Source organism: Dendropsophus ebraccatus, chromosome 9 (assembly GCF_027789765.1).
Source record: "Dendropsophus ebraccatus isolate aDenEbr1 chromosome 9, aDenEbr1.pat, whole genome shotgun sequence".
In the NCBI taxonomy this organism is placed as follows: Eukaryota; Metazoa; Chordata; class Amphibia; order Anura; family Hylidae; genus Dendropsophus; species Dendropsophus ebraccatus.
In genome coordinates, this window is record NC_091462.1 from 15,382,239 (window position 1) to 15,409,881 (window position 27,643).

At 43.7% G+C, this 27,643-nt stretch overlaps 1 protein-coding gene and 1 long non-coding RNA gene across 2 annotated transcripts; one reads left to right on the plus strand and one right to left on the minus strand.

The window, feature by feature from the left end:
• The first annotated feature begins 2,551 nt into the window (after nt 1-2,551).
• Nucleotides 2,552-14,545, plus strand: HNMT (histamine N-methyltransferase). Its single transcript, XM_069982659.1, has 7 exons — nt 2,552-2,626; nt 6,484-6,633; nt 8,360-8,412; nt 9,259-9,366; nt 9,528-9,658; nt 10,807-10,900; nt 12,720-14,545. The coding sequence occupies exons 2-7, from the start codon at nt 6,497-6,499 to the stop codon at nt 13,082-13,084; spliced, it is 888 nt and encodes a 295-aa protein (XP_069838760.1). The 5' UTR covers nt 2,552-2,626; nt 6,484-6,496; the 3' UTR covers nt 13,085-14,545.
• Nucleotides 10,552-20,083, minus strand: LOC138800732 (uncharacterized). Its single transcript, XR_011364509.1, has 3 exons — nt 19,863-20,083; nt 18,981-19,062; nt 10,552-10,966 (listed from the first exon to the last, which is right to left on the minus strand). It is a non-coding gene; the product is annotated as an uncharacterized lncRNA (long non-coding RNA).
• Nucleotides 20,084-27,643: the final 7,560 nt, after the last annotated feature.

Here is a 27,643-nt window from a genome sequence, read left to right on the forward strand (position 1 = left end):
AGAATATGATAGTAATATATATATATATATATATATATATATATATATATATATATATATAAATATATATATATATATATATATATATATATATATATATATATATGGGTAATGGGTCTGATATGTAAGTTAAAGTCTATCGGTTTGGAAAATTTAATGTGTAACTGGATTGAAAACTGGCTTAATAATCGTACCCAGAGAGTGGTGGTCAATGATTCCTACTCCGAATGGTCCCCGGTAATAAGTGGTGTACCCCAAGGGTCAGTACTGGGCCCTCTTCTGTTTAACTTGTATATTAATGATATTGAGAATGGAATTAACAGCAATGTTTCTATCTTTGCAGATGACACCAAGCTTTGTAGTACAGTACAGTCTATGGAGGATGTGCAGATGTTACAGGATGACTTAGACACACTGAGTGTTTGGGCGTCCACTTGGCAAATGAGGTTCAATGTGGATAAATGTAAAGTTATGCACCTGGGTACTAATAACCCGCATGCATCATATGTCCTGGGGGGAGTTACTCTGGGAGAGTCGCTGATGGAGAAGGATCTGGGTGTACTTGTAGATAATAGACTACAGAACAGTACACAATGTCAGTCAGCTGCTTCTAAGGACGGCAGGATATTGTCATGCATTAAAACAGGCATGGACTCTCGGGACAGGGATATAGTATTACCGCTTTATAAAGCTTTGGTGCGGCCTCATCTGGAGTATGCCGTCCAGTTTTGGAACCCGATTCATAAAAAGGACGTTCTAGAGCTGGAGAGGGTACAAAGACGGGCAACTAAACTAATAAGGGGAATGGAGCATCTTAGTTATGAGGAGAGATTAAAAGAATTACATTTGTTTAGTCTGGAGAAGAGACGTTTAAGGGGAGATATGATTAATTTATTTAAATATATAAATGGCCCCTACAAGAGATATGGGGAAAAGATGTTCCAGGTAAAACCCCCTCAAAGGACAAGGGGGCACTGCCTCCGCCTGGAGAAACAAGGGGGCACTGCCTCCGCCTGGAGAAAAAAAGGTTCAATCTCTGGAGGCGACAAGTCTTCTTTACCATGAGAACTGTGAATCTGTGGGACAGTCTACCACAGGATCTGGTCACAGCAACAACAGTAGAGGGCTTCAAAACAGGGCTAGACAAGTTCTTAGACCAAAATAATATAAATGCATATGTATAGAACCTATCACCCCTCCCCCTTCCCTGTATCCATCTTCTCCTTGGTTGAACTTGATGGACATGTGTCTTTTTTCAACCGTATTAACTATGTAACTATGTAACTATGTAATATATATATATGCACTCACTATTCTGCTGGTGGGGTCACTATGTACATTATACATACATTACATTACTGATCCTGAGTTACATCCTGTATTATACTCCAGAGCTGCACTCACTATTCTGCTGGTGGGGTCACTGTGTACATACATTACATTACTGATCCTGAGTTACATCCTGTATTATACTCCAGAGCTGCACTCACTATTCTACATTACTGATCCTAATGCTGCGTTTACACACACAGATTTATCTGACAGATTTTGGATGCCAAAGCCAGGAATGGATTTGAGAACAGGAGAAATCTCAGTCTTACCTTTATCACCTGTTCCCAGTTTATAATCTGCTCCTGGTTTTGGCTTCCAAAATCTGTCAGATAAATCTGTCTGTGTAAACGCACCATAAGTTACATCCTCACATTGCAGCTATTTCATTACAAGCCCTGTATACTGACATGACATCATGATATTAATTAGCACCTTTAGGCTATGTTCACACTACGTAAAATAAGGGCCGTTGACCGCGCCGCAAAACTACGGCCGTTGTTTTGAGGTTCCCTATAATGACTGCAATGCAATGTAACTACGGCCGTTGAATTCACAATACGTATCAGATAACGGCCGTTGTTTATACGGCCCCTTGAAAAATGGACATGCCAATTATTTCCGGCCGGTAATACTGCAACAACGGCCGTGGATTTCAATGCGGCCGCGAACATAAAACTTATATATGCCGAATTAAACTTGATTTTGATGTAAAAAATTTTCTGAGTGGTTTCTTAGGCTGGGCGCAGTATTTAAAGTAAATGACCTGTTTCATCCCGTTTATAATCATGCTAGGAATTAAAATTAAACAACAATTAAACGTAGTTTCACGACTAGCCCTGTACAATCGTAATTCTATGGCCGTAATTTTGGTTGCAAAAGTCCGGCCGGTGAAAACAACGGCCGTTATTTTACGTAGTGTGAACATAGCCTTAATGTAGAATTGTAAATATGTTATTTAGGTTCCTTACAGCTGTTGCAAAACAACAACTCCCATCATGCCTGGACAGCCAAAGCTTTATCTTTGGCTGTCCAGGCATGATGGGAGTTGTAGTTGTGCAACAGCTGGAAGCCCAAAGGTTCCCTACCCCTGCTGTAGAGGGACACGAGGATTGGGCTCCTGGGTGGGGGGATGTAACAGCCCTGGCTCTTCTCTATACACAGCTGACATTGTTCTGGTGTCTCGGTTACACAGGCTGGAATCACTTCCTGGGATCTTGTTGTGTAAGAATCTGTGGGAGGGGAAGAGCCGGCTGAGTCTGCAGAAACTTCCACATTCCAGTCCCAGCTGCTGGCGGTGAGTATATAACATAGGGAGGTCTTCTCCTGCTAGAGGACCCCTATAGTGCCCATGTGAGAGCATCTCCAGGAGGGATCATGGGATCCATCCTCTACCTTCCCTCTCAGATCCCCCTGCCCCTTCTCTCGCTCTTCCTGTCTCTTGGCTGCAGCCCCCCCTCCACTATCCCTGCATGCAAATGAGAAGAAGCATGGGAGACACCGTGCAGAGCTGCTCACAGATGACTTCAGCTGGTGGATCCCAAGAAACATAGAAGATTGTCGGCAGAAAAAGCCCCCTCCTCCATCTAGTGTTCCCCTTCTTATTACCTTAGGATAGATATATGTATATACCAGACAGGTTTACATTCAGTTATTGCAGATTTACCAACCACATCTGCTGGAAGTTTGTACCAAGCATCTACTACTCTTTCAGTAAAGTAATATTTTCTCTTGTTGCTTGTGACCTTTCCCCCAAAAACCTTTCACTGTGTCTGCTTGTTCTATTTTTTTTTTTTTTATTAAAACACTTCCTTCCCTGTCTTTCCTCTCCTTTAGACTGTACAGATTCAAATCCTTAAAGGGGGTATTCCACTCAAACATAACTCGATATGCTGCTGCCCATAGTGAGACTAACAATTCCTTCCATACTTGTTTTATCTATTCTGTCTCCTTCCACCAGTTCTGCGCTGCTGCTTTCTGTTGAAGACACAAAAATCTGTGTGTGAGCTTTTCTCTCTGTCTCCCCCCTCCCCTCCCCTTCTGAGACGGCTGATGTAAACATGTCCTTGACTTTAACGGGCTTTATCTGCAACATCGTAGCTTTTTTGTAATGCTGGGAGGATTAATCACAATGAGTTCATCAGCAACTTGACCTCAGATTATCCCTCCCGGCATTACAGAGAAGCTACAATGTTGCAGACACAGTCAGTCAGGGGCTTGTTTACATCAGCCGTCTCAGGAGGGAGGGAGAGGAGGGGGAGACAGAGAGAAAAGCTCACACACAGATTTTTGTGTCTTCTGCAAAAAGCAGCAGATGAGAAATTTTTATAATAGACTATTCATTCGGCCATACCCATGCTTCCTTTGAGTTATACTTCTCTATGATGATCTATTTGGGTTGTCATATCAAAGGTGACTTCCTATCCCGTTCTCTGCTGGACTTCTTAGCGTAGTTTCTCCATGGTTGCCTCCACACACTGTACATAGTTGTGTGATGGACTGTTTGGGATTTTGTGGCTTAGTGGTGTCCAAGAATTTCTGAAATTGGAGGGACCATGAATGGATGGACGTGTAACGTGCATGTAAGTCGGAGAACAGGTGCTACAAATACTGTACATAACAGATGGATTTATGGAAGGATCTGCTCCTTATTGTTTTAGGCTGACGTCTTATGGATGACACCTTTAAAGGTAACCTGTCACCCCCCGTGCCGGGGTGACAGGCTCCCGACCCCCCGTTAGAGCACCCTATACTCACCTAATCCCGGCGGGTCCCGCTTCTGGAGATGGTCGGGTGATGGAGATATCAGGCGCTGCAGCCCGGCGCGTGCGCTGAAAGATGAGTCCAACACCCATAGAGAATGACAGGAGAGTCCAGCGCTCCATCATTCTCTAAGAGCGTTGAACTCATCCGAGGAGCGTGCGTGCCGGGCTGCAGCGGCTGATATCTCCATCACCCGACCATCTCCAGAAGCGGGACCCGGAGGGATTAGGTGAGTATAGGGGGCTCTAACGGGGGGTCGGGAGCCTGTCACCCCGGCACGGTGGGTGACAGGTCCTCTTTAAGGGTATATGAACATCATATAACGCCCCTATTACATGGGGCGACTGGAGGAGCAAATGAGAGCTGTCAGCGCTTGTTTTCCCCTCGTTCCCTGCTCGCTGCCGCTGCTATTACACATGGCGGCAGCGAGCAGGTAAGTGCAGGGGGGGGGGGGCGCGGGGAGCTGTGGGGGGGCTGCCTGGGTGATTGCAAGATCATCTGGGCAGCCCATGGAGAATAGCGGCGGTCTGTTGAAAAACAAACAACAGCAACAATCAGCTCATGTCGACTGATCGTTGCCTTCTATTACACGGGACGTTTTATAGGGCCTTTAGGGATGATCTGATACTTTCAATAACTGATGGGCGCCAGTTATGTCTCCTGCTGCCGCTATCCATCCTATCCGCACACATGAACGTTCAGCATGGCCAAGCGTTCCTTTATTCTCTATGGGGAGGGGTAAACTGCAGTGAGAACGCTATCCCTGTGGATTATCTGTCCTGAAACAGCGGGGTTGGCCATGATTTTCCATCACACCTGACCCCTCTCATCTGTCGTGGTTGTTTGGTAGACCACCATACACCACAGACTGACAGCCAAGATCCACCACGAGCAGCATGTTCGTCTGTCTAAGGGTCCTATTCCACTGGCTGATGGGGGCCCAATTAATAATGTAAATGAGCGCCAATCTTCTAGATCGTTTACTGGGCCTATTATGGTGCGCTCACACATAGAGATTTGATTTGATTTGATAGAGATTGGATTTGAAAAGGGGAGAAATCTGTCTTTCCTTTATGACCTGCACCCTGTTTATAGTCTGTTCCTGGCTTTGGCTTCAAAGATCTGTCAGATAAATCTCTTTGTGTTAACGCACCATAACACAGCCCGATAATCGTTTAGTGAGGGCGGCAGGGACATCGTTAACGATGTCCTTGCAGCCCATGTTTAACAACACCATACTTTACCTAAACATGTTGCAGATTTTTCCCTGCGCTCCTTCTTCCTCCTGGTCCTGTACGCAGCAGCAGCTTCGGTGCGGCCCGTCTGAGCTGACAGACCGCTCAGCCAATTACTGTCCGCGACGTTCCTGGCCAGTGATTGGCTGAGCGGTCTGTCAGCTAAGACAGGCCGCACCGAAACTGCAGCTGGAAGAAGGAGCGCAGGAGAAGACCTGCAGCCTGGATAGGTAAAGCATGGTGCTTGTGAAATTGTCAGTCGCCTGCCGCGCATCGCTATTCCAAGCAGCGATGCGTGGTCGGTGACCGATGATTTTAGGTTTGAACCGTTAGAGTAGCCAGACCAGTGATCCACCTTACTGCACAGGTGGCCTTATTCTGGGACAGGCTAGACAATTCCTTGAAGATTTGCTTTACACGTATGGATTTTCACTACTTGTCTGAACATGAAATATTTTAAAGTTGATCAATATGTCAGTGAACAATATGCCGAAGCCCATTGGATTCCAATCGGATCAGGATGGGGGTTAGACCAGAAAGTCCTGTTCTATGGAATAGATTGGATTCGATTTGCTACATGTAACAATTTTCTATTTGAAATTCAAACTACCCAAACTGTCGCCCTGTGTAACATTTCTCGGTAGTCTTTGTATTTCCATGTCATGCTCCGACCCCTCTCATTGTGAACAATTTATCACTATTGCATGAAATGTTCCTTTAAGAATGCCAGCTCTGATACATTGTTATATCACGATATATTATTCCACATAGCGGAGTGTCAGTCCCAATAAGTATTTCAGCTTCCATCCTCTGCAGGGTGGGGGATAGGGGGCCCTGGGGTGAGGGATAGGGGTCCTGCACAGGTTACATGTTACTCCCCTCGGCCTTTTTGAGTCTATTTTCACCAGATTCATCAGCATTTCTACTGTATACAGAACTATAAGAATCTTCCTGTATCTGCACAATATGATGTGACGTGATATAACCCAGATACATAGTGCAGGTGCTGCTTCTATGGGGGCTGCTTCTATGGGGGCTGTATACAGAATCTGCAGATAAGCTGCTGTGTCTCCAGGTGATGTCTCCCCCTGAGGAGACGTCAGACAGGGCCAAGAAAAACACAAGACCGCCTCATTCTCTGCTCTCCTCCTTGCAGCTCAGGAAGAAAGATGGAGACTGGAATGAGGAGCCTGCTCTCGGATAACAGCAGATACGTGGAATCCTTCCGTCTCTTCCTTAAGAATTCTACCGAGCACCAGTGCATGCAGCAGTTCATAGAGACCAGGCTGCCAGACGTTGTATCCAGGTAACTCATCCTCACCTTCTATTATAATATATACGGTAATGGTAAATGACGTATCCAGGTAACTCATCCTCACCTTCTATTATAATATATACGGTAATGCTAAATGACGTTGTATCCAGGTAACTCATCCTCACCTTCTATTATAATATATACGGTAATGCTAAATGACGTTGTATCCAGGTAACTCATCCTCACCTTCTATTATAATATGTACGGTAATGGTAAATGACATTGTAGCCAGGAAACTCATCCTCACCTTCTATTGTAATATATACGGTTATGGCAAATGATACCCAAATACCACAGCATCAGATGTGTTGCCCTCATATCGTCTGTGCCTAAGGAAATGACTGCACATTCATACATAGATCTCTGAGTCCCCCCCTTTAACCCCTTTGTTGTTATGCAGTCATACAAATACCCGCCATATTGTGTAACCTTAGACTAAACATCAATGACTTCTTCTTAGGGAAGCCTTCAGTCAGTGGAAAGGAGGCGGCTCTTCTTGCAATTTTTTTTTTTTTTGCAAAAACAGCGCCACTCCTGTGCTCAGGTTGAATGTGGTATTGCAATTCAGTTCCATTCACTTGAATCTAACTGAGCTGTAAAACCCCACACACCCAACCTTGAGAGAACATTGGTGCTGTTTTTGGAAGAATGCGGCCATATCTTAAAGGCCATCAATATCAATTAATCCATAGAGCAGAGGGGCTGCAGCGCTCCAGCAAGTGGCAGGTCTCCTTAAATTCTATTGATTCCCCGGGATCGGCTCCTCACCACTCAATCATTGAGGGCAAAGCCCTGGAACATCCCTTTAAGCAGAGTACTAGTGGAGGCCTATAGTATTATATTTATGAGGCTACTTCGTGGGGGACCCCAGCCGTCAGTATATTCTCTTCAATGCTTCCTATCTAGCTCCTTGTGTTCCCTGTCTCTCCCCCATGCTGTACACTGCAGCTCTCTCCAGTATATGCAGCTATAGCAGCTATACTATAATTAACTATAATTAATGAAATGACCAGTGGAAAAACAGGAGAATCTGGTATCAGCCCAGAAAAGGCCAGAGGCAGAGATAGGGGCTGCTATATGCTGGCGGGGGGGGGGGGGGGGGGGGGGGGGGGATGTGTTGGGTGTTGCTCTACCCGTGTCGGCTGTGATAGGGAGTTTTTCCTTTTTATTTTTAATAGAATTTAAATGGTTTACCCAGGTTTGGACAAACGTGACTGCTTTCTTCCAAACACAGCGCCACACTTGTCAACAGGCTGTATGTGGTATTGCACAGGTATTTGGACAGTCCCTCCTTCTTGCTTTCTTCACTATGAGCACCCCCTGCTAGGATCACCAGTAATTATCTAAACTCTGCGGGAAACCTGTCAGTAAGTGTTCCATCTCCCTACAGCGCCACCACAGGAGAAATGAAGCGTTACAAGTCTCCATTCACTTTCATGGGTAACTGTATAACACAGGACAGGTCTGGTCCTCCAGATGCTTTTTTTGCAGCTACTTTCCATTCTGACCATGAGATACAGGGCCGCCGTCTACTAGTTCAGAATTCCCTAATAGAATGTATACTGGACAATCCCTTTAAGCAGCTCTCCTGTGTGAGGACCCTGCATACAGCACCCTCCATCTCTGCTTCCCAAGCCTCTGGGACTATGACTCTGTGACTAGCACTATATATTGTATGTTATAATGTAGATAACCATGTATGTTGTCTGCTCCTCAGTATAGGGAATGGAAAGTCCGCCATCAACGTCCTGGGAGTCGGAAGTGGTTCAGGTAAGATCTTTTATTATCATTTCATTCCATAATGTAGAACACTATTCTCCAGTGCACAGTGTCAGAGAGGCACTCCGATGAAAATATTTTTCTTTCAAATCAACTGGTTTCAGAAAGTTATATAGATCTGTAAAGTACTTCTACTTAGTGCTTATTAGCTGCTGTATGTCCTGCAGGATGTGGTGTATTCCTTCCAGACTGCTCTCTGCTGCCACCTCTGTCCATGTCAGGAACTGTCCAGAGCAGTAGGAAATCCCATAGAAAACCTCTCCTGCTCTGAACAGTTCCTGACAAAGGTGGCAGCAGAGAGCACTGTGGTAGGCTGGAAAGACTACACCACTCCCTGCAGGACATTCAGCAGCTGATAAGTACTGGAAGACTGGAGATTTTTAAATAAATGTAAATTACACATCTATATAACAATCTGAAAACAGTTGCTTTGAAAGAAAAAGATTTTCAGCGGAGTACCCCTTTAATACCATAGTGTACCATACAAGTGATAGAACAATTGTTTGATCGCTGCATGATCGCAGAAACTGAAGTTGCCACTATGATCCTGGGATACAGCGAGGGGGGAGCGCGTTCCACACCCCGACCAGCAGGAACATCTAACTTCTCCCATAGACTATAATGGAACAAACGAGTCTGATGTGATTGACAGCCAGGGAGTTCTCCTAACTGGCAGATGTTATGGGGGGAGGGAAAGATTGAGCCTGATCAGTTTGTTCTCGGAGAGATAAGGCACATTTTATGCTCTGTTTACCTGTGGGGGCGCTAGTACAAATTCAAAATCTTTGGAGACTCTATATCCTTTCTTAGATTATAATTTTTTTTCTCCACGTTTAGGTGAAATAGACCTACAGATGTTCCCCAAAATCCAAGCTCGATATCCTGGAGTGCCCATCAATACTGACATCATTGAGCCAAGCTCGGAGCAGATCCTCAGCTACAGGGGTAAGTGTCTTCTCCCTCCTCTCCGTCACTCTGTACTCTATGTACTTTGCCCTCATCTTACTACTTGTCACTGTGTCGCTTTCTTGTGAACTTTGGACGGAATGAAGCGCTTTCTGGCATTGCTTTATGGCGGTAATCTGATTCTGTTCGATGTGTTGCAGAGCGAGTTGCCAAGACCCCGGGTCTTGAAAATATAAATTTCAGCTGGCACAAGAAAACGTCTTCTGAATTTGAGCTTCAAGTAAAAGAGGAGAAGTCAGAAAGAAAGTATGACTTCATCCACATGATCCAGGTAAATGTAGAGCTAACAGACCGGGAACAACTCTAATATGTGGATACATGACATAAGAGCATAAGAGCAGCAAGGAAGGGGTTACACTAAGCACTGGATGACACTGATAATGATGATGACAAAAGGGAGGGGTGAGATTAGATTTAGGAGGCAGCACTGTGTACATTCAGTAATAAGAACACAAGGGGCAGCTATGGGTGGTGAGAGATGAGAGGAAAGCCTTGATTTACCTTTAAGGCATAGCAAGGGTCTTCTAAAAGAGGCAGACTGGCTCACAGATTGCATCACAGTTCAGGTGTGTTCTCCCTCTCTTGCAGAGAGTACTAGTTATCTCCGTACCTATTTTTTTGTTCCTTCTTGGTCTATCTATTACTAGATATAGACAATTCTAATGTGTGGAGACATATAAAATGAGCATAAGCGCAGCAAGGAAGGGGTTACACTAAGCACTGGATGATATTGATAATGATGATGACAAAATGTAGGGGTGAGATTATATTCAGGAGGCAGCACTGTGTACATGCAGTAATAAGAACACAAGGGGCAGCTGTGGGTGGTGAGAGACGAGAGGTGATTTACCTTTCAGGCACAGCAAGGATCTTCTAAAAGGAGTCAGACTGACTTACAGATTGCATCACAGTTTAGGTGTGCTCTTCCTCTATCCTGCACATAGTACCAGCTATCCCTGTACCTACTTTTTTCGTTCCTTTTTGGTCTCTCCATTCCTAGAGATGGATTGGGCCTAACAACAGGCAGTAAGTTGCAGTTTGCAGGGAAGGGAGACACCTAGTGGCCAAGAATTACTTCTGGTGTAAGGAGTCATTTTTGGTAAATAAAGTGATTTACACACATGTTAGTACTAACATATTAACACTGACTAAATTTACTGTCAAGTACAACTAAATAAATAAAAATAAATAAATAAAAGAAATTACATCATGTATTGGACTATAGTATCTCCTGGAAGCATGGCACTCTATTTCTAAGGGAATATGTGATAACATTTATTCAGTGCTCAACAAAAGTCTCTGCAATAAGAATGTCAGAGATAGGGTAGTGACAGTAATACAGGGTACAGTATATAAATGTCAGTATTTTTTCACATTTACAGTAATGTCATAGACGTCTATGATTCTCTATACCTGCAGATGCTGTACTATGTAAAGGATGTGCCTGCAACTCTGAATTTCTTCAGGAGACTTCTGGCACCAGATGGGAAACTCCTTATAATACTTGTATCTGGTAAGATGGAGAGAAGCACCCATCATCCAGAGCTGGTCCGTTGTTGAAGTATTCTCTGTTGTCCGTCTAAAAAAAAGAACATGTATTATTGTGGATCACAGGCATTAAAATATTACTGTCATGTAAAAAAAAAAAAAGACATGTAACATAAACATGTCAAAAGTTGTCTTTGCTCTGAATCAAACAATTGCTAGAGAGAGCTGGGAGAAGCACATGGCCGTGCGCTTCACTCCCCAGCTTGCCACCTGATCCGACTCATTGCATGAGACATGCTCCATTGTAAGTCTATGGACAGTGGGAGTCTAAGAACTAAAACCCCAACTGATCAAAACTTTTCACACACACACTTTAGGCAATGTTCACACAAAGTATTTTAATCAGTATTTTTTAACCAAAACCAGTTTTTTTTTTCTTCTATTGGCTCGCTCCTGGTTTTGGATAAAAATAATGACCAAATTACTACGTGTGAACAACTTACAGTATACCTTTAAAGCAGAGTTCCTACCTATTCTTACAGAAGCACTGTGGCTATTTATTCATCATCAGAGGTTGTGATTAGGGATGAGCGAACCGTCGGACCATCTTCGCTCAATTACTATGCCTGCGATGCCTGCGATCCCGGGTGCATAGTTGCGATCCCGGGAATCTGCGGGCAGGATCTTCCAGGGAATTCAAGATACATTCCCTGGATTTCAAGGGAATGTATCTTGAATTCCCTGGAAGATCCCGGCCGCAGATTCCCGGGAGCGCAACTATGCACCCGGGATCGCAGGCATCGCACATCGGACCGAAAGTTCCACTCATCTTTAATTGTGATCACAAGCAGTTTTGCAATATATTCTAGTTTTTTTTAAGTTTTCTATGTTTAAATTAATGTTATACATACAGCCACTAGGTGTCTCCCTTCATGTCAAACTGCAGTCCATGCTTCCTCTGTGCCAATATTTGGTCTTGTCTCTTTTCAAAAAAGAGACCAAACACAGGAAGTCACCGTGCTTTCCACGCTCATAGACATGGCTTGGTATTGATCGATTGATTGCCATTTCTGAGCACGGAGCCGGACAAGTCTTCACTCCTACGTATCCTTAGTCAGTAACAGAGAATCCTGGGGGTGCTCACATTGTATGGTCAGCTCTCCTGTCACACAGCACCAAAACCTCTATAACCGCACAGTGACATTATACTATATACTACTATATACCGAATCGTAACCTGGTAAGCTGCAGAGCTGATAGTTTTATTAGCAAAAACTAATAATATAATTATAAGTTGATTGCCCTAAGTTCATATACAACCTGCATGATGAACGGGTGTCTTTCCTTGTGTGAGTGTACAAAGAAGTGGGACCTCCTGTATTTGGTCTCTTTTTTGAACAGAGAAAAGACCAACTATCAGTACAGGGGGAGCATGGAGCACAGTTTGGCCGTATGTATAGCATTGATTTAAACATAGAAAACCTAAAACACCCTGATGATTTCTTTAAAAAAAAATTCACAACAGTGCCTCTTTACAATTGCGCCTGGAGATGCTGGTCCACTTTGGTTGCCAACTGTTCGACACCCAGTGTGTTCCGTGCACAAGACCAATTCATTATAAGTGGACTCATGTATGTCACTCGCTGGGTGTTGGGCATTCGGCTCACTAACCAGGCAGCCCAGCATGGACCGCCATCTCTCCACACCCGATTGGGGGAACTATAAGCAGATGTATCCAGAAATCTGAAGGAGCGACTGTCAAGTGGTAGCCGCTTCCTTCTTCTTGAAGTAGGTGTATTATAGGAGAGCTCCTTTTTCATCAATCGCTTGTTTCTTCCCATCAGGAAATAGCGGGTGGTCTACTCTATGGAAGAAGTACGGATCCCGTTTGCCCCTGAACGACCTCTGCCTGTACATCACAGCAGGCGACATTGCGGACATGCTGAGGTCAGCGGGTGCAAAGTATCAGTCTCACGATCTGCCATCGGACATGGACATCACAGAATGCTTCATCGACGGTGACAGGAACGGGGACTTGTTGTTGGATTTTTTAACAGAGACTTGTGATTTTAACAAGAACGCCCCTTCTGAGCTGAGAGAGGAAATAATGGAGGATCTGAGGAGCCCGGGCTGCAGCTCCGTAAGAGATGGGAAGGTCATCTTTAATAACAATCTTAGCGCCATAGTGGTGGAGAGTGACGGCATATGAGATGCCGGAAGATGAGTCCACGGATCCCAAACATTGCCTGAATCGTTCTAATTTTTACTATTTTTTAGATTTACCATCAGTATGTCAAACTTTTTGATAAATGGGGACCGTTTACTAGGTGGAATTTAGGATGAAGGTGGGAGAAGATTTGGACATTATCTAGGCCGCTCTACAGTCCAAGCTAAATTAATTTTTAGGATTTTCTCATGCCAAGGGACATTGGGGCAGTGTAGACCTAAGGGCAGCTTACATGGGCCAATACATGGCTGAACAAGCTTTCATAGGAGCGTTTATTCTCCATATTCTCTTATTTGCAAGATCGATGTTTAAAAGGGCATGGCCCATCTAAAAGGGGCCTTATACTAGATGCCAGACTCAGCAAAGTGGTTCAATTTGGTCCTTTACACCACTGGTTTGTTGGCCTAATTTGCGCCAGAATTTTTTGCTAATTTGTCATTCTGAAGCCACGCCTTGTTTTCAGTATACCACACCCCTTTAGAGAAAAGCACACCCCCTTGTCAGATACATGTAAAAAAAGGGGTCTCAAACACATTGTAAATATGATGATATGATATATATACACCAGCTTTTTGGTGTAAACTGGTCCCAAATTAGTAAATTGTCCCAGTATGTCTCCACTCACTAGTGCTTGTCTCCTTCCGTAACTCCCATAGACTTCAATGGAAAGGGCCAGGTACAAGCATGACTATAGAAGTTTATAGGGACAGCAGTTGCACAGAACATTGTCCTTGGTCAGATTAGAACCCAGGACTAGTGTTGAGCACAAAGGCTGAACTGCTCGGCTTCGGCAACGTTCTCCAAACCCAAACAATGGATGCAGCCCTAGGAAGTGCTGGAAAATATGGATAAAACCATAGGGCCACCTCCAACCTCTGCAGATGCGGGGAGTCAAATGCCAAGCGTCAGCTTTGGAAAACATTGCCAGACCCAAACACATCAGCTTCTCCGCGCAGCACTACCCAGGACCCCAGCTGCAAGGAATATGTCCTTTAAGATAGGAATATCCCTTTAAGAATAGCAATATTTTTTAGTAAACTTTTTACAATCAACAATGTACTTTAGATGAAGACAATGTAACCAGCCCCTCAGGAACACAATTATGGTTTTTCACATGTGACTAATGCTACCTGAAGTGTTGGGTGACGTTGACCTTAAGAATAACATTTTGTACAATATGGGGTCTCTACATAGTGTTCCTCTTTACATATTTCACCATCTTTATTATTCCATGTTAATGAGACACTGGGTTATTACGGGCCGACTGCTAAAAGGAAACAACAACACAGAGTAGAGGCTCTGGGTCAACCCGTCATGTCAAGTGCTCGAGGAAAGGCTTGTGCCGCGCTCCTCACCCTTCATCTTGTTTCTTCTGGAGAGCTCTTCTTATTCTCCGTCTGTTTTCCTGCTGTGTAATTTCTAATAAATGTGACAAAGGACCGAGCAATTTTACATTAACACAGTCCTATAAAGTAACCTTAGTAGCGGCAGCTGCACAAAATGTTATTCGTGGAAGCTTGAGGAACCTCTGTAGTATTGGGGGACGTAAAGGGAAAAAAATTTTTGGAATCATGTTTTGACAGCATTCTACTGACAGCTACAGATTGGGAAACATAATAGCTGAGATCCGTCCCAAAATTAGCAAAAAAATTTGGTTCAGTACCAGACCCAACTTTTTGCAAAGTTCGGAACGAGTTGTCAAAGATGGTGGACACACAATTTAATACACATGAAAAGCAATAAAGGGGGATGCTCACCTTTCCAAGCTCCCTCGCTGTCCTCCTCCTGTCTCCGGTGTCCCATGCTGATCGTAGCTGCCTCCAGCCTGCTCAGCCAATCACTGACTAAGATGTAGCAGCCAGTGATTGGCTGAGTGGGCTGTCACTCCCACTGAGTGACTAAGACAGGACAGCGCTGCGGCCAGTGATTGGCTGAGCAGGCTGTCCTTCTCGTCTTGGGAGTGACAGCCCACTCCTGTCTCGATCAGTGATTGGCTTAAAGGGCTTTTGGAGGCTACAAGGGAGACCAAAGACGAAGGATATGGGGGGAGCAAGGACAGGTAAGTATTGCTGAGCAAACTTTGTGAACCACACTAATGTCATATTGTAGATCCAACATAATTCCAATGTATCCATATACACAGGCCATAATATATTATTAAAGGTATTGTCTTATGGTCACATAGTATATTTCTCTGTCACATCTGGTAAAATAGAACAATTATTCAATTGTAAATTAAAAAAAAAAAAAAATCTTATCTAAATATTGATTCTATCTACTTGCTATGGCGCCACCTGCTGTTCATTTGGTTCCCTCTCAAAACGTGCCCCTAATACGTCCAGTGCTGGTGGTCACACATGCTTGGTAGCTCAGATCACCTGTGTGGCCACACATGCTCAGTCAGATCACCTGAACACCTGTGAACACAGGCCCCAGAATGATTGCTCCTATTGTGCAGCCAGTCTAGAAGTTTCTAGTTCTGACCATAAAAAATGGTAAATTCGTATTCAAGAAATGGAAATTGTTTGCTATCTTCTAGTAACAGCGCTGCCTCGGGTTATGTTGAGTATTGCAGCTTATCTCCACTGAAGTGAATAAGGTCAATCTGCAATGCCACATAGAACCTGCGGTCAGGGGTGGCGCTGTTTCTGGAGGTTAAGCGGCCATTTTTTTTTTCTAATCCTATCCAAACCCTTGCAGATTGACTATAAATTATTCTTCAATTTTGATACCAGACACATACAGTAATTCTTGTGATGTTTCCCGCTTACGACATATTGACGAACAGCGTCCTGAATAGGCGATGACAGTGAAAAGTAAAAACCTGAAGAATTGAGGGAGAAAGACGAGGAAGAGATGATTCTTCCTTACCCTGATACTACATCAAAATGAGTTACCTCAGCGTTCGGATTTCTAGGCGAGATAAAGGGTCTGTGTGAAGAATCTGTATCTCGAAGGTGAATTTGATTTACAGGCGCTGTCAAAAACCAGGCCGAGCGCCCGGGAGCCCTTGTTAGCGATGCAGGGGCCGCTCCCTGAATAAAACAAGCCATTCACTTAAAAGGGCTTTTTATTAAAGTTATAACAGCGGGGACGTGAGCGTGCATCTGTAACAGCGGGTGTCTGAATGTAGCGTACACACAAGGACTTCAGTGTCACAATATATAATGAGGTAGCAGCACTGAGTATGTCATTTGGCACAACTCAATGGAGCTTGTTCACTTAGGCAAAATCCACTGTGCAGATTTCCATGCAGATTTTTTAAAGCCCCCAATGATTTCATAGGGAGATGTGGAAAGTGACATTTCCACCAGTTTTGTAGGTTTGTAATCTTCCCCCCTATCACTACTTCCTGGTTGAGCAGTTGCTCAATACTAAAATTCCCAGAATACATTGCTTTCCCTCAGCTTTTTGTCACAAATTTCCCCTCCCACAACACTCCATAATGCCTCTGGCTTTGCAGAGACAGAGTGAGTGTAGTTTCATCAGTGTACATGCTCCTGTGTAAGTGCAGCATGTGAAAATGTTCTCTAACTCACACTATAGAGTATCACTGTCTTCCTATAAGATGCAGCTTCAGACTCTCTCTTTATGATTTCTACCTATCAGTGTTTACAAGCATGTTGCAATCAAAGCCCTCATTGGTTTCATAGGGACCGTCCGTCTTAAAATGTTTTTGAAAATGTGACATATCACAACTCCTTTAAAGAATACTTTACAAGCCTTATGTATACTAATTTTAGATAGCATTTATAAACTGTCTGCCATTTTGTTTCCTTCTTTTCTCTTATGCCCAATGCAGCCTTTATTTTCAATGATGCAGAGACAGAGGGGGTGGAGTCTCATCAGTGTACATGCTCTATGTCCTATCTAAGCGCATCATGTGAAAATGTCCTCTTACTCACACTACATAGTCTCACTGCATTCCTATAAGATGCAGCTTCAGCCTGTCTCTTTTTTATTTCTATCATTATTTACAAGCAGGAGGCATTATTTATCAGCTCAGCGACCTCTCTCTCTCCTATGGGCCACCCAGACAATCCAAAGATTGGCTGGGCTGCCCCTCAATAGGCTTAAGCAATCGCTAAACGATTTTTCCGTACAATATATCGTTCCGTCTAAACGCTGATCGTTATGAAAAACACATTGTTCATTTGAAATCGTTAATCGCGCGAATTATCGCTCCGTGTAAAAGTACCATAAGCAAGCACTAATCTGACAGGTTGGCGCTTCCTTCATCCTTAACATTGGCCTATGTTATAGGACCTTTTTTAAACTCTTTATTAGTTTTGTTTTTCCATTAACAAAGAAAAAAAGTTGGAAAGGCAGTGGTCCTCAACAACAAGGACAACTGTGTGGCAAACAATTCAGTACATTCCACACAAATAAGCGGTACTAAACATCCAGCGGCAGAGCGGAGCATCACATCAAAGGGTGATACACCGCTAAGAATCTCATTGTGCGAGACATAAACACATAAGAAGTATCCCTCCTCTGCTGCTGCCAACATATGTCAATAAACATCCCCCTCCCTCCCCACCCCCGGAGCGGCAGATGTGAGAGGAAAATAACTAAATAAATAAAAAATAAATAAAACGCAAAAAGGAAAACAAAAATACACACATCCAGGGTAACAAATTATTTTAGGCAGATCATTTACACCCAATCCTTCCAAATAAACAGGTGCTTGCGAATTCCATCCTTTTTACTTTTATACCTCAGAAGTTCATACTGCTTAGTCTGGGAAACTAAATTCTTCCAGGCTTCCAACACTGGGGATTGCTGTGACAGCCACCCCCTCATAATAAGCAACCTGCCACAGAATAGACATTTGGTATACAACGCTCTGTTCTTTGGTATATTCGACAAATTTCAGATCCTTCCCCTTTTTCCCCAGCAAAATTATATGGGCTTCTCTCATAGACTGAGATAACATCCCCCCTTTACAGGATTCATTTAATACCTCGGCAAGTGTGGGCAGGATTACGGCGGAATATTTCCTATATATCTGGAAAGGTAACCCATCTGGACCAGGTGAGGTATTACCTGATATAGATGCTAGAGCTTCCTCTAAATCTGACAGTGTGATCTCCCCCTCCAAGCAATCCCTGTCCTCCTCCGCCACCACGGGCAGCTCCACCTCTGCAAGCCGGCTGGCAATCCGCTCATCCCACCCTGAGGACTCGGAACAGTACAGATTCTGAAAAAAAACTCAATTCTTCAGCGATACCTGACTCATCCACCACCAAACTCCCATCTCTACCAACAACTGATGCTATCTCCTGGTTGTCGGCCCTATTTGTCAAAATTCTGGCCAGCAATTTATTGGGTTTCCCCCCCATGTACAAATTTATCTTGCCCAGAAGAAAACAATCTGTGTTGCACTTTCTCCTTTATAAACTTCCCGAAGTCCGACTTGTGCGACTTTTAAGCTGTCCCAGCTCTCCACAGAAGCCCTTTCCGCATGCTCCATGGTTCTCTGGTGTACTGCCTCCTGCAACTCCAATTCCCTAGACGCAAACCCCCTTTTACACCTCTTGATATTTTGGATTAGGATTCCCCTCAAAAAAGCCTTAAAAGTATCCCACACAACTAATAATGATGCAGACCCCTTGTTGGAAGACCAAAACCCATTAATTTCCTTAACTACATGTTGTTCTTGGTCGATAATCGACAACCAATGGGGATTAATTTTCATCCTATTATGAGCACCTGACCTCTGATCTTCCCCTAACTCAACAACAAGAGGGGTATGATCAGATATGGATCTAGGAGCATAAAAAATCCTTTTAACCTGCCGCAAAGCTGGAAGATTACACAGTAACAAGTCTATGCGTATAGGACCTTAACTGTACAATTAGTCACTGTATGGACTCACCTACTATATCACTGCACTCCTGGTCTGATTATGTTTATGACAGATCTTTCTATCATCATAGATATAGGAGCTGCATTTTTTCCTATAAAAAAAATAATGGAAATTAATAAATAAAAATAATTTTCTACTTAAAAACACTGAGACTTTAAAATGAGCGGTCTCCACCTGGGAGATGCAGTTCGCCACAGTTTTTTTAAAACGGCAGCAATGAGATGATGGAAGCCTCCACAAATAACCTTCAAACTTTCTAAAGTTTCTCACTAAAGCTCAGAAATAACTGGATGGCGAGATTAGGCGGGAGCTGGCTCTTTCCGTCAGTGTCTATTTCTAGAAGGCGGTGTGTGTTACTCACAGGAAGATTGGACCCGATCATTAATGGAAGCAAAAGGAGAGCCAAATGAAAGCTATTCATTTCCACAATTAATATGATTGAGCTGCTCGCCGGACACTCGTGAATAGAGAGCGCGCTGATTGCTTATTAAATACGATACATTATCATACACATCAATTTGCCGTTTTGACAGATCGGAATCGTTTCCCCTCATTTCTTCTTTCTTTCTCCATCTTGCATTTGTAGAAAATATAATTTAAGAAAATATAGGATGTCATCTCATCAGCACAAGTGCGATTTGCCAGGAAACCTGCCCTATAATTCAAACTTTTCTAAGGAAACTCAAACTATTGAAGTTTATATGAAAGAGACGCTGAGAACCGTAATACAGGGGCCAACGAAACAAGATGGCTGCTCAGGAGTCTGAGGGAGCTGAGTGACCACTGACCTGCGGAGCGGTGGACGGGTTGGTTGTCACTCGGCTTTCCCAGAAGGTGAAACTGTTTAAGGGGTATTCTGATTCTGACATATGAATCCGATTTATTGATTACCTGTATAGCTTCATATAAGATCTCGACCTCTGGGCTGTTTTTACACATTTGTGGGCCCAGCGTAGGGTTCCTCCCAAAATTTAAATCTATTTGGAAATTTTTTTATTTTTTTTTAGACATTAGTGTGCTATTATGGCTGCTTCACAATGCCTTAAAATCTTGGAAAAACACAAATAAAAACACTATAGGGGAGATTTATCAAACTGATGTAAAGTAGATTTGGCCCAGTTGCCCCTAGCAACCAATCAGATTCCACTTTTCATTTTCCAAAGAGTCTGTGAGGGAAGAAAGGTGCAATCTGATTGGTTGCTAGGGCCAAATCTACTTTACATCAGTTTGATAGATCTCCCCCATTTTTTTTTTTCTGCAAAAACGCCAGTGGACAGATGTTAGCTGGGGGTCAATGGTTTATGATCCGCCTTACACACTGGGGATGACTTATCAAACATGGTGTAAAGTGAAACTGGCTCAGTTGCCCCTAGCAACCAATCAGATTCCACCTTTCATTTTTCAAAGAATCTGTGAGGAATGAAAGGTGGAATCTGATTGGTTGCTAGGGGCAACTGAACCAGTTTCACTTTACACCATGTTTGATAAATCTCCCGTGATGTTTTATTTTCCCCTCCTTTTTAAGTCTTTTTCCCCCAAAACGCAGCATGCTGAGGGGGTGGCCTTATTTTTGGAAAAACTGTGGCGTTTTTTCTCTCATAGACATTAATGGAATTGTTCTGGTTGTCGCACAAATACCATTTTTCCCCATTTTCTTTTCCCCTAGGTCACAGCAGCTAGGTCATGTCCAGCACACAAAAATGCCTAAACCACAAACAAAATCATTTACACAAAATCAAAAATGGCAGAAAAAAACACACACAAATGCATGAGAAAAATACCATACACTGCATTGGTTTTTTTGTTTTTTTTTAGGGGGGGGGGGGGGGGGGTTGCATAAAAAGCGACAAAGTCTATGTGAGGGCATATTGTCTATTGTCAGTCTCAATAGAGGAGTGACTAATCAGACACCTATTACCATTCCTGTTTAATGGTGAAATGTTGTCATTATGGCACAACTCCTTTAAGATGAGGAAAAAATCCACCAAGGGTGAGGAGGCCACACAAGCAGTCACCTGTATGCGGCTACCAATGGCCACACCAGTGCCTATAGTGGCGTCCCACAAGATTGCAGACAATTTATTGTACTTAAAGAGGTAGTCTTTCAAATCAGCTGGTATCAGAAAGATATATAGATTTGTAATTTACTTTAAATAAAAAAAAAAATTAAGTCTTCTAGTACTTATTAGCTGCTGTATGTCCTGTAGGAAGTGGTATATTATTTCCAGTCTGATACAGTGCTCTCTGCTGCCACCTCTGTCCATGTCAAGAACTGTCCAGAGCAGTAGAGCCTCTCTATAGGGATTTGCTACTACTCTGGACATGGGCAAAGGTGGCCGCAGAGAGCACTGTATCACACTGGAAAAACACACCACTTCCTGCAGGACATACAACAGCTGATAAGTAATAAGATGAGAGATAAGCCGGCGGAGAGGGAAGCAGAAGTGTGTAGGGATGAGAGTTTCCGTGGTACAGCCTACTGCAATTCATTTATTTTGATTGTAGCCGCGGCCGGGGCTTCACCGCCCCCGGACGATCGGCATTAGGTGTTTGATGTTAGGGGGATTGTGATTGACAGCTGACCTGGCCAGTTAGCTGTCAGCACTTTAGTTCCTGTTGACTATAAATCCCAGCCCCTGGCCTTACTCCAGTGCCTGTGATAGCGCCTTGTGCCTTGACCTAGCAATCTCCTGACTGATTATTGTTGTTGTTCTGACCTTTTGGATTACGTACCCTGACCTTGCTTTCTGGATTCTGATTTTGTACCCTCGTTGCCCGGCTGTTGCTGACTTAGTTTCCTGACCATTCTATATTGTGTTTGTTTGTTTGTCTTGTTTTGTGTTGCACTCATTTCAGTGTAAGGTTTGTCGACCGGTTGTCCGCAGTAAATCTTAGTACTGTTTGTGGCAAGTAGGTGGGGACAGCTGGGGCAGGTGCCAGTCTAGGGCTGCACTTGTCTACGTGTCTTCCAGTACCCTACCTGACAACACCACTTCCTGCAGGACATACAGCAGCTGATAAGTACTGGAAGACTGGAGATTTTTAAATAAAAGTAAATTACAAAAATCTGTAAAATTTTCTAAAACCAGTTTATTTGAAAGATTTTTTTTTTCGGCCCTTTAAGCTCTTCAAAAACAATCTCTGTAGCCCAGGCCTTACTGAACGGAGCAGGAACAAGTGTTCACTTCCTCATTTTCCAGCCTGACAAGTGCAGATGGGTTTCACAGCTCTCTAATCCACCTCGAGTTCTCTCCACAATATCATTAATTCCTATAGGATCTACATAATCTGATCAGGTCCCCTCCGTGTTTGTAGTTTAGACGAGCGCTTTGATATGTGGGAAAGTTTGAACATTGCGCTTATTAAGGCAAATCCCTGTTAGCAGAGGAGGCCAGCAGGTAGCATATTGTAATTTCCTACATGAAGGCTGGTTTCCCGACAGGATCAACGCGAACGGAGCAAGTAACGGCGGCTGACAGCTCTGACATATCGCTGCTTAATATTAATGGTACGGAATTAAGATCAAAGATCGCTCTGATTTTTTATTATTTTTTTTTTTTAAGGATTTTCATTGGAAAGTTTCTTTAAGTGAACAAATTAACGTAATCAAAGGCGCGTTTAACCGGAGGATTGAGGAAGGAGAGCGGATTCGCTGTTCGCCAGATGCTGGTTTTCTTTTACACGACTAGTTCTCCTTACAAAAAGCAACCTGCTGCAACTCCAGAGGCTGCGGCGGGAAGATAAGCCTATAAAGCCGGCTATCTGCACGCCGCGAGGACGCCGCACACATGAAAGCACCAATGATGATACAAATACGCTTAGACTGTCTCGCACTAGACAGCTCATTTTTCATACTTCAGTAATTTATGGAAACATAGTCAGTTTTTTTAAATGCTGGTCCAGACCATTGTTTTTTTGGAAAATATTTTTTTCTTTTCTTTTTTTTTTCGGGGACAAGAAGGGGGGAGGGTCAGGAGAATTTATTTTTATTTTATTTTTTTGCGTTGTTGCCATGTTTATGGGGTTTTTTTCCCGTTGTAAACGATCATGCCATTGTTTGGCAGCACAATTAACACAGCATTTAATTTATATATTTTTCTTTTCTTTTTTTTTTTAATAGATTATTAATAGATTAATAATTGTTTTCTTCAACAAACGTAATAAATTTTCCACTGAATAAATTACGATTGAGCCCATATTGGATAGGTTAGTTTATTTATGTTTAATGACTTTTGCTTAATAAAAACTGTTTTTGTTTTTTATTTGGTTATTTATTATTTTTAGACTGGTTTTTATTTTTGAGATTATTTATTCATTTATTTATTTATATATTTTTCCAAATTAACTGGTGTCAGAAACTTATTTAGATTTGTAAATTACTTCTATTTAAAAATGTCTAGTCTTCCAGTACTTATCAGCTCCTGTATGTCCTGCAGGAAGTGGTAGATTCTTTCCAGTCTGACACAGTGCTCTCTGCTGCCACCTCTGTCCATATCAGCAACTGTCCAGCGCAGGAGAGGTTTTTTATGGGGATTTGCTGCTGCTCTAGACAGTTTCTGGCATGCAACAGGCCAGAATTCTCCAGAACCTCTGGATTGGGCTATAAATATAGGTGAACAGGTGCACAACGGCCACTAGAGGGAGCCCAATACTTTAGGAGGTCAGCTCAGAACAGGAGAGTGTACAGATGACAATAGAACAGATCGATCTGCAGAAGGTAGGGGATAACGGACACGACCGTGTGCCGTTACACTGTGCCTATTACATGGCTCTATAAACGTGCAACAAGGGAGATGTCCGTGCAGCCCTTGCCATAAGTGTTAAAAAGAAAACTTAATAACACACTCGCTTCTGTCCTCTGCCCGCAGCCACCGCTGGAGCCAGGGGCGTAACTAGAAATGGCTGGGCCCCATTGCAAACTTTTAATTGGGCCCCCCCCCTCAACCGACCACTACGCCATCAACACACCCAGCTCTACACAGGGTCTGTACTACATATAAATTACAGTTCAAATATATTTAGTGACTCACAGGAGACGTCTTCTCTGATCGGAGTTCTTCCCTTTTCATTTTCTTCTCCATATGCCCTGGGCCATTATGAGAACTTCTCCGAGCCACGAATCCACAGAATCTGCCAGACAGACATATTAGGCTCCTCACTCTGGCACCATCCTCATCTCTATACACACTGCACATCTGTTTTGGCCCCTTTAAGCCCTCTTTCAGTGGGTAGCCCTGGCTCCTTATAGATAGTCCCTTGTTCAGTCTTCCACATAGATGGCCCTGTGTGCATCTACTATAGTAGAGAGCCCCTCTGTGTTTATAGTAGATGACAACCTCTGTGCATCCCCTATACCAGGGGTAGGGAACCTCGGCTCTCCAGCTGTTGCAAAACTACAACTCCCATCATGTGTAGACAGTCAAAGCTAAAGCTGTAGTTTTTAAACAGCTGGAGAGCCAAGGTTCCCTATCCCTGCCCTGTAGTATATGGCCCCCTCTGTGTAGTCCCCTTATAGATGACCCCTCTGTTTAGTCCACTAAAATAAATACCCCCCCTCCCTCTGTGCATGCCCTATTATATACATCCCGCAGTGTAGTTACCCTTATAGATGCCTCCTCTGTGACGTCCTCCTTATAGATTGCCCCCTGTGTTGTTCCCCTTACAAATGGCCCCCAGTGTTGTCCCTCCCCATATATATAGCCCCCAGTGTTTTCCCTCCCCATATATATAGCCCCCAGTGTTTTCCCTCCCCCATATATATAGCCCCAAGTGTTGTCCCTCCCCCATATATATATATAGCCCCAAGTGTTGTGCCTCCCCATATATATATAGCCCCCAGTGTTGTGCCTCCCCCATATATGCAGCCCCCAGTGTTGTGCCTCCCCCATATATATATAGCCCCAAGTGTTGTGCCTCCCCATATATATATAGCCCCCAGTGTTGTGCCTCCCCCATATATGCAGCCCCCAGTGTTGTGCCTCCCCCATATATATATAGCCCCAAGTGTTGTGCCTCCCCATATATATATAGCCCCCAGTGTTGTGCCTCCCCCATATATGCAGCCCCCAGTGTTGAGCCTCCCCCATATAGCCCCCAGTGTTGTCCCTCCCCCATATATATTGCCCCCAGTGCTGTGCCTCCCCCATATATATAGCCCCCAGTGCTGTGCCTCCCCCATATATATAGCCCCCAGTGCTGTGCCTCCCCATATATATAGAGCCCCCAGTATTGTGCATCCCCCATATATATACAGCCCGCAGTGCTGTGCCTACCCCATATATACAGCCCCCAGTGCTGTCCCTCCCCTATATATACAGCCCCCAGTGCTGTGCCTCCCCCATATATATACAGCCCCCAGTGCTGTCCCTCCCCCATATATACAGCCCCCAGTGCTGTGCCTCCCCCATATATACAGCCCCCAGTGCTGTCCCGCCCCCATATATATAGCCCCCAGTGCTGTGCCTCTCCATACAACCCCCAGTGCTGTGCCCCCCCCATATATATATACAGCCCCCAGTATTGTGCATCCCCCATATATATATATATATACAGCCCCTAGTGCTGTGCATCCCATATATATATATATATATATATATATATATATACAGCCCCTAGTGCTGTGCATCCCCCATATATATATATATATATATATATATATATATATAGCCCCTAGTGCCGTGCATCCCCTATATATATATATATATATATATATATATATATATATATATGTGTACAGCCCCTAGTGCTGTGCATCCCATATATACATATATGTATATATATATATATATATATATATATATATATATATATATATATATATAGGGGATGCACAGCACTAGGGGCTGTATATATATATATATATATATATATATATATATATACAGCCCCTAGCTCTGTGCATCCCCCATATTATATATATATATACAGCCCCTAGTGCTGTGCATCCCCCATATATATATATATATATATATATATAGCCCCTAGTGCTGTGCATCCCATATATATATATATATATATATATATATATATATATATATGGGATGCACAGCACTAGGAGCTGTACATATATATATATATATATATATATATATATATATGGGGGATGCACAGCACTAGGGGCTATATATATATATATAATATGGGGGATGCACAGCACTAGGGGCTATATATATATATATATATATATATATATATATATACAGCCCCTAGTGCTGTGCATCCCCCATATATATATATATATATATATATATATATATATATATACAGCCCCTAGTGCTGTGCATCCCCCATATATATACAGCCCCCAGTGTTCCCCTCTGATAAAAATAAAAAAAACTCACAACTCACCTAACCACACGATCCCCCGTCGGTCACAGGCCTCTTCTTCTCTCTTCATCTGCACCCGACAGATCAGCAGCTTCAAGGCGAAGTCCCGGGCAGCGCCACCACTGAGCTCAGTGTGCGCGGCGGCGGCTGGGACTTCCGGTACAGGGTGCGCGTCACTTCCTGTACCGGAAGTCCCAGCCGCCGCGACGCACACTGACCTCAGTAATGTCGCTGCCTGGGACTTCGCCTGGAAGCTGCTGATCTGTCGGGGGCGGGGGCAACACTCTTGTGATCGCAAGCAAATGCTGCTTGCGGTCACAAGAGTGATTGACAGGGCGGGAAGCCTATGGCTTCTCGCGCTGTCAATCAGAACACTGAACACCCGGGAGGCCCGCTCGGCCACCGGGTGTTGTAGGCAGTAAGCTCCGGGGGCCCAGGCCACGGGCCCCCCGATGCTAGGGGCCCCGTAGCAGCCGCTACGGCTGCTACGGCGGTAGTTCCGCCCCTGGCTGGAGCTTCTGAGCCTGTCTCTGAAGTGACAGGACGCAATAGGACAGTGCCAGTGATTGGCTATGTGGCCTGTCACTTCACAGATCGGCTGCTGTGGGGAGCGGGCAATAGCCAGAATGACACTGGGGAGCGTGGACAGGTATGTATCAAGCTTTCACACCTTCACCAGCCGTTGGCTGCACATCACTATTACACATAGCGATGTGCGCCCAGTAGCCAATAATTTTTAAGATGGATCAAACGACAACAATCAGCCGATAATCGTTTCATCAGTCGATCATTGACTTTAACACACAAAGCATAATCTGCCGAATCGGCCTAATTCAGCAGATTATCGCTCAGTGTAACAGGGGAGTCCTCTCTCCTCTCCATAGACTTCTATGGGCAGCTGTTACCTCCTAGACTTCTATAGTTTTTGTATAAGGTGGACTGATCTGGATTGATTTGATAAGTTTTTGCATTGTGAATAGTAAATTTACCCACAAAGACTACTAGGAGGAGAAAGAGTCAACACAATTAGGAAGGTTCTTCTAGGACTCAGTGGCAGCACCCGTACTGGGATACTACATTAATGGAGAGTCAGCAGGCAATGAGGATGCTTGAGGGGAACCAGGGTGTAGGGATTTTACATGGCCACTTAGAACACAGGTCTCAAAGGTTAAAGAACTACAATTCCCATTATGCCTGGACAGCCAAAGCTTTACCTGTTCAGGGATGATAGGAATTCATAGGAACAGCTAAAGGGTCGTCGGTTTGACACCCCTGACTTAGAAGATCCTGCAAAGCCCAACTCACCACATATTATGAAGATTGTAAGCCAACATGGTGCACTACAT

Coding starts and splice junctions, on each gene's coding strand:
- HNMT (XM_069982659.1), top strand. CDS start 6,497: ATGGAGACTGGAATGAGGAGCCTGCTCTCGGATAACAGCAGATACGTG. Junction 9,367..9,527: donor GCAGATCCTCAGCTACAGGG/GTAAGTGTCTTC, acceptor GATGTGTTGCAG/AGCGAGTTGCCAAGACCCCG. Junction 10,901..12,719: donor CCTTATAATACTTGTATCTG/GTAAGATGGAGA, acceptor TCTTCCCATCAG/GAAATAGCGGGTGGTCTACT.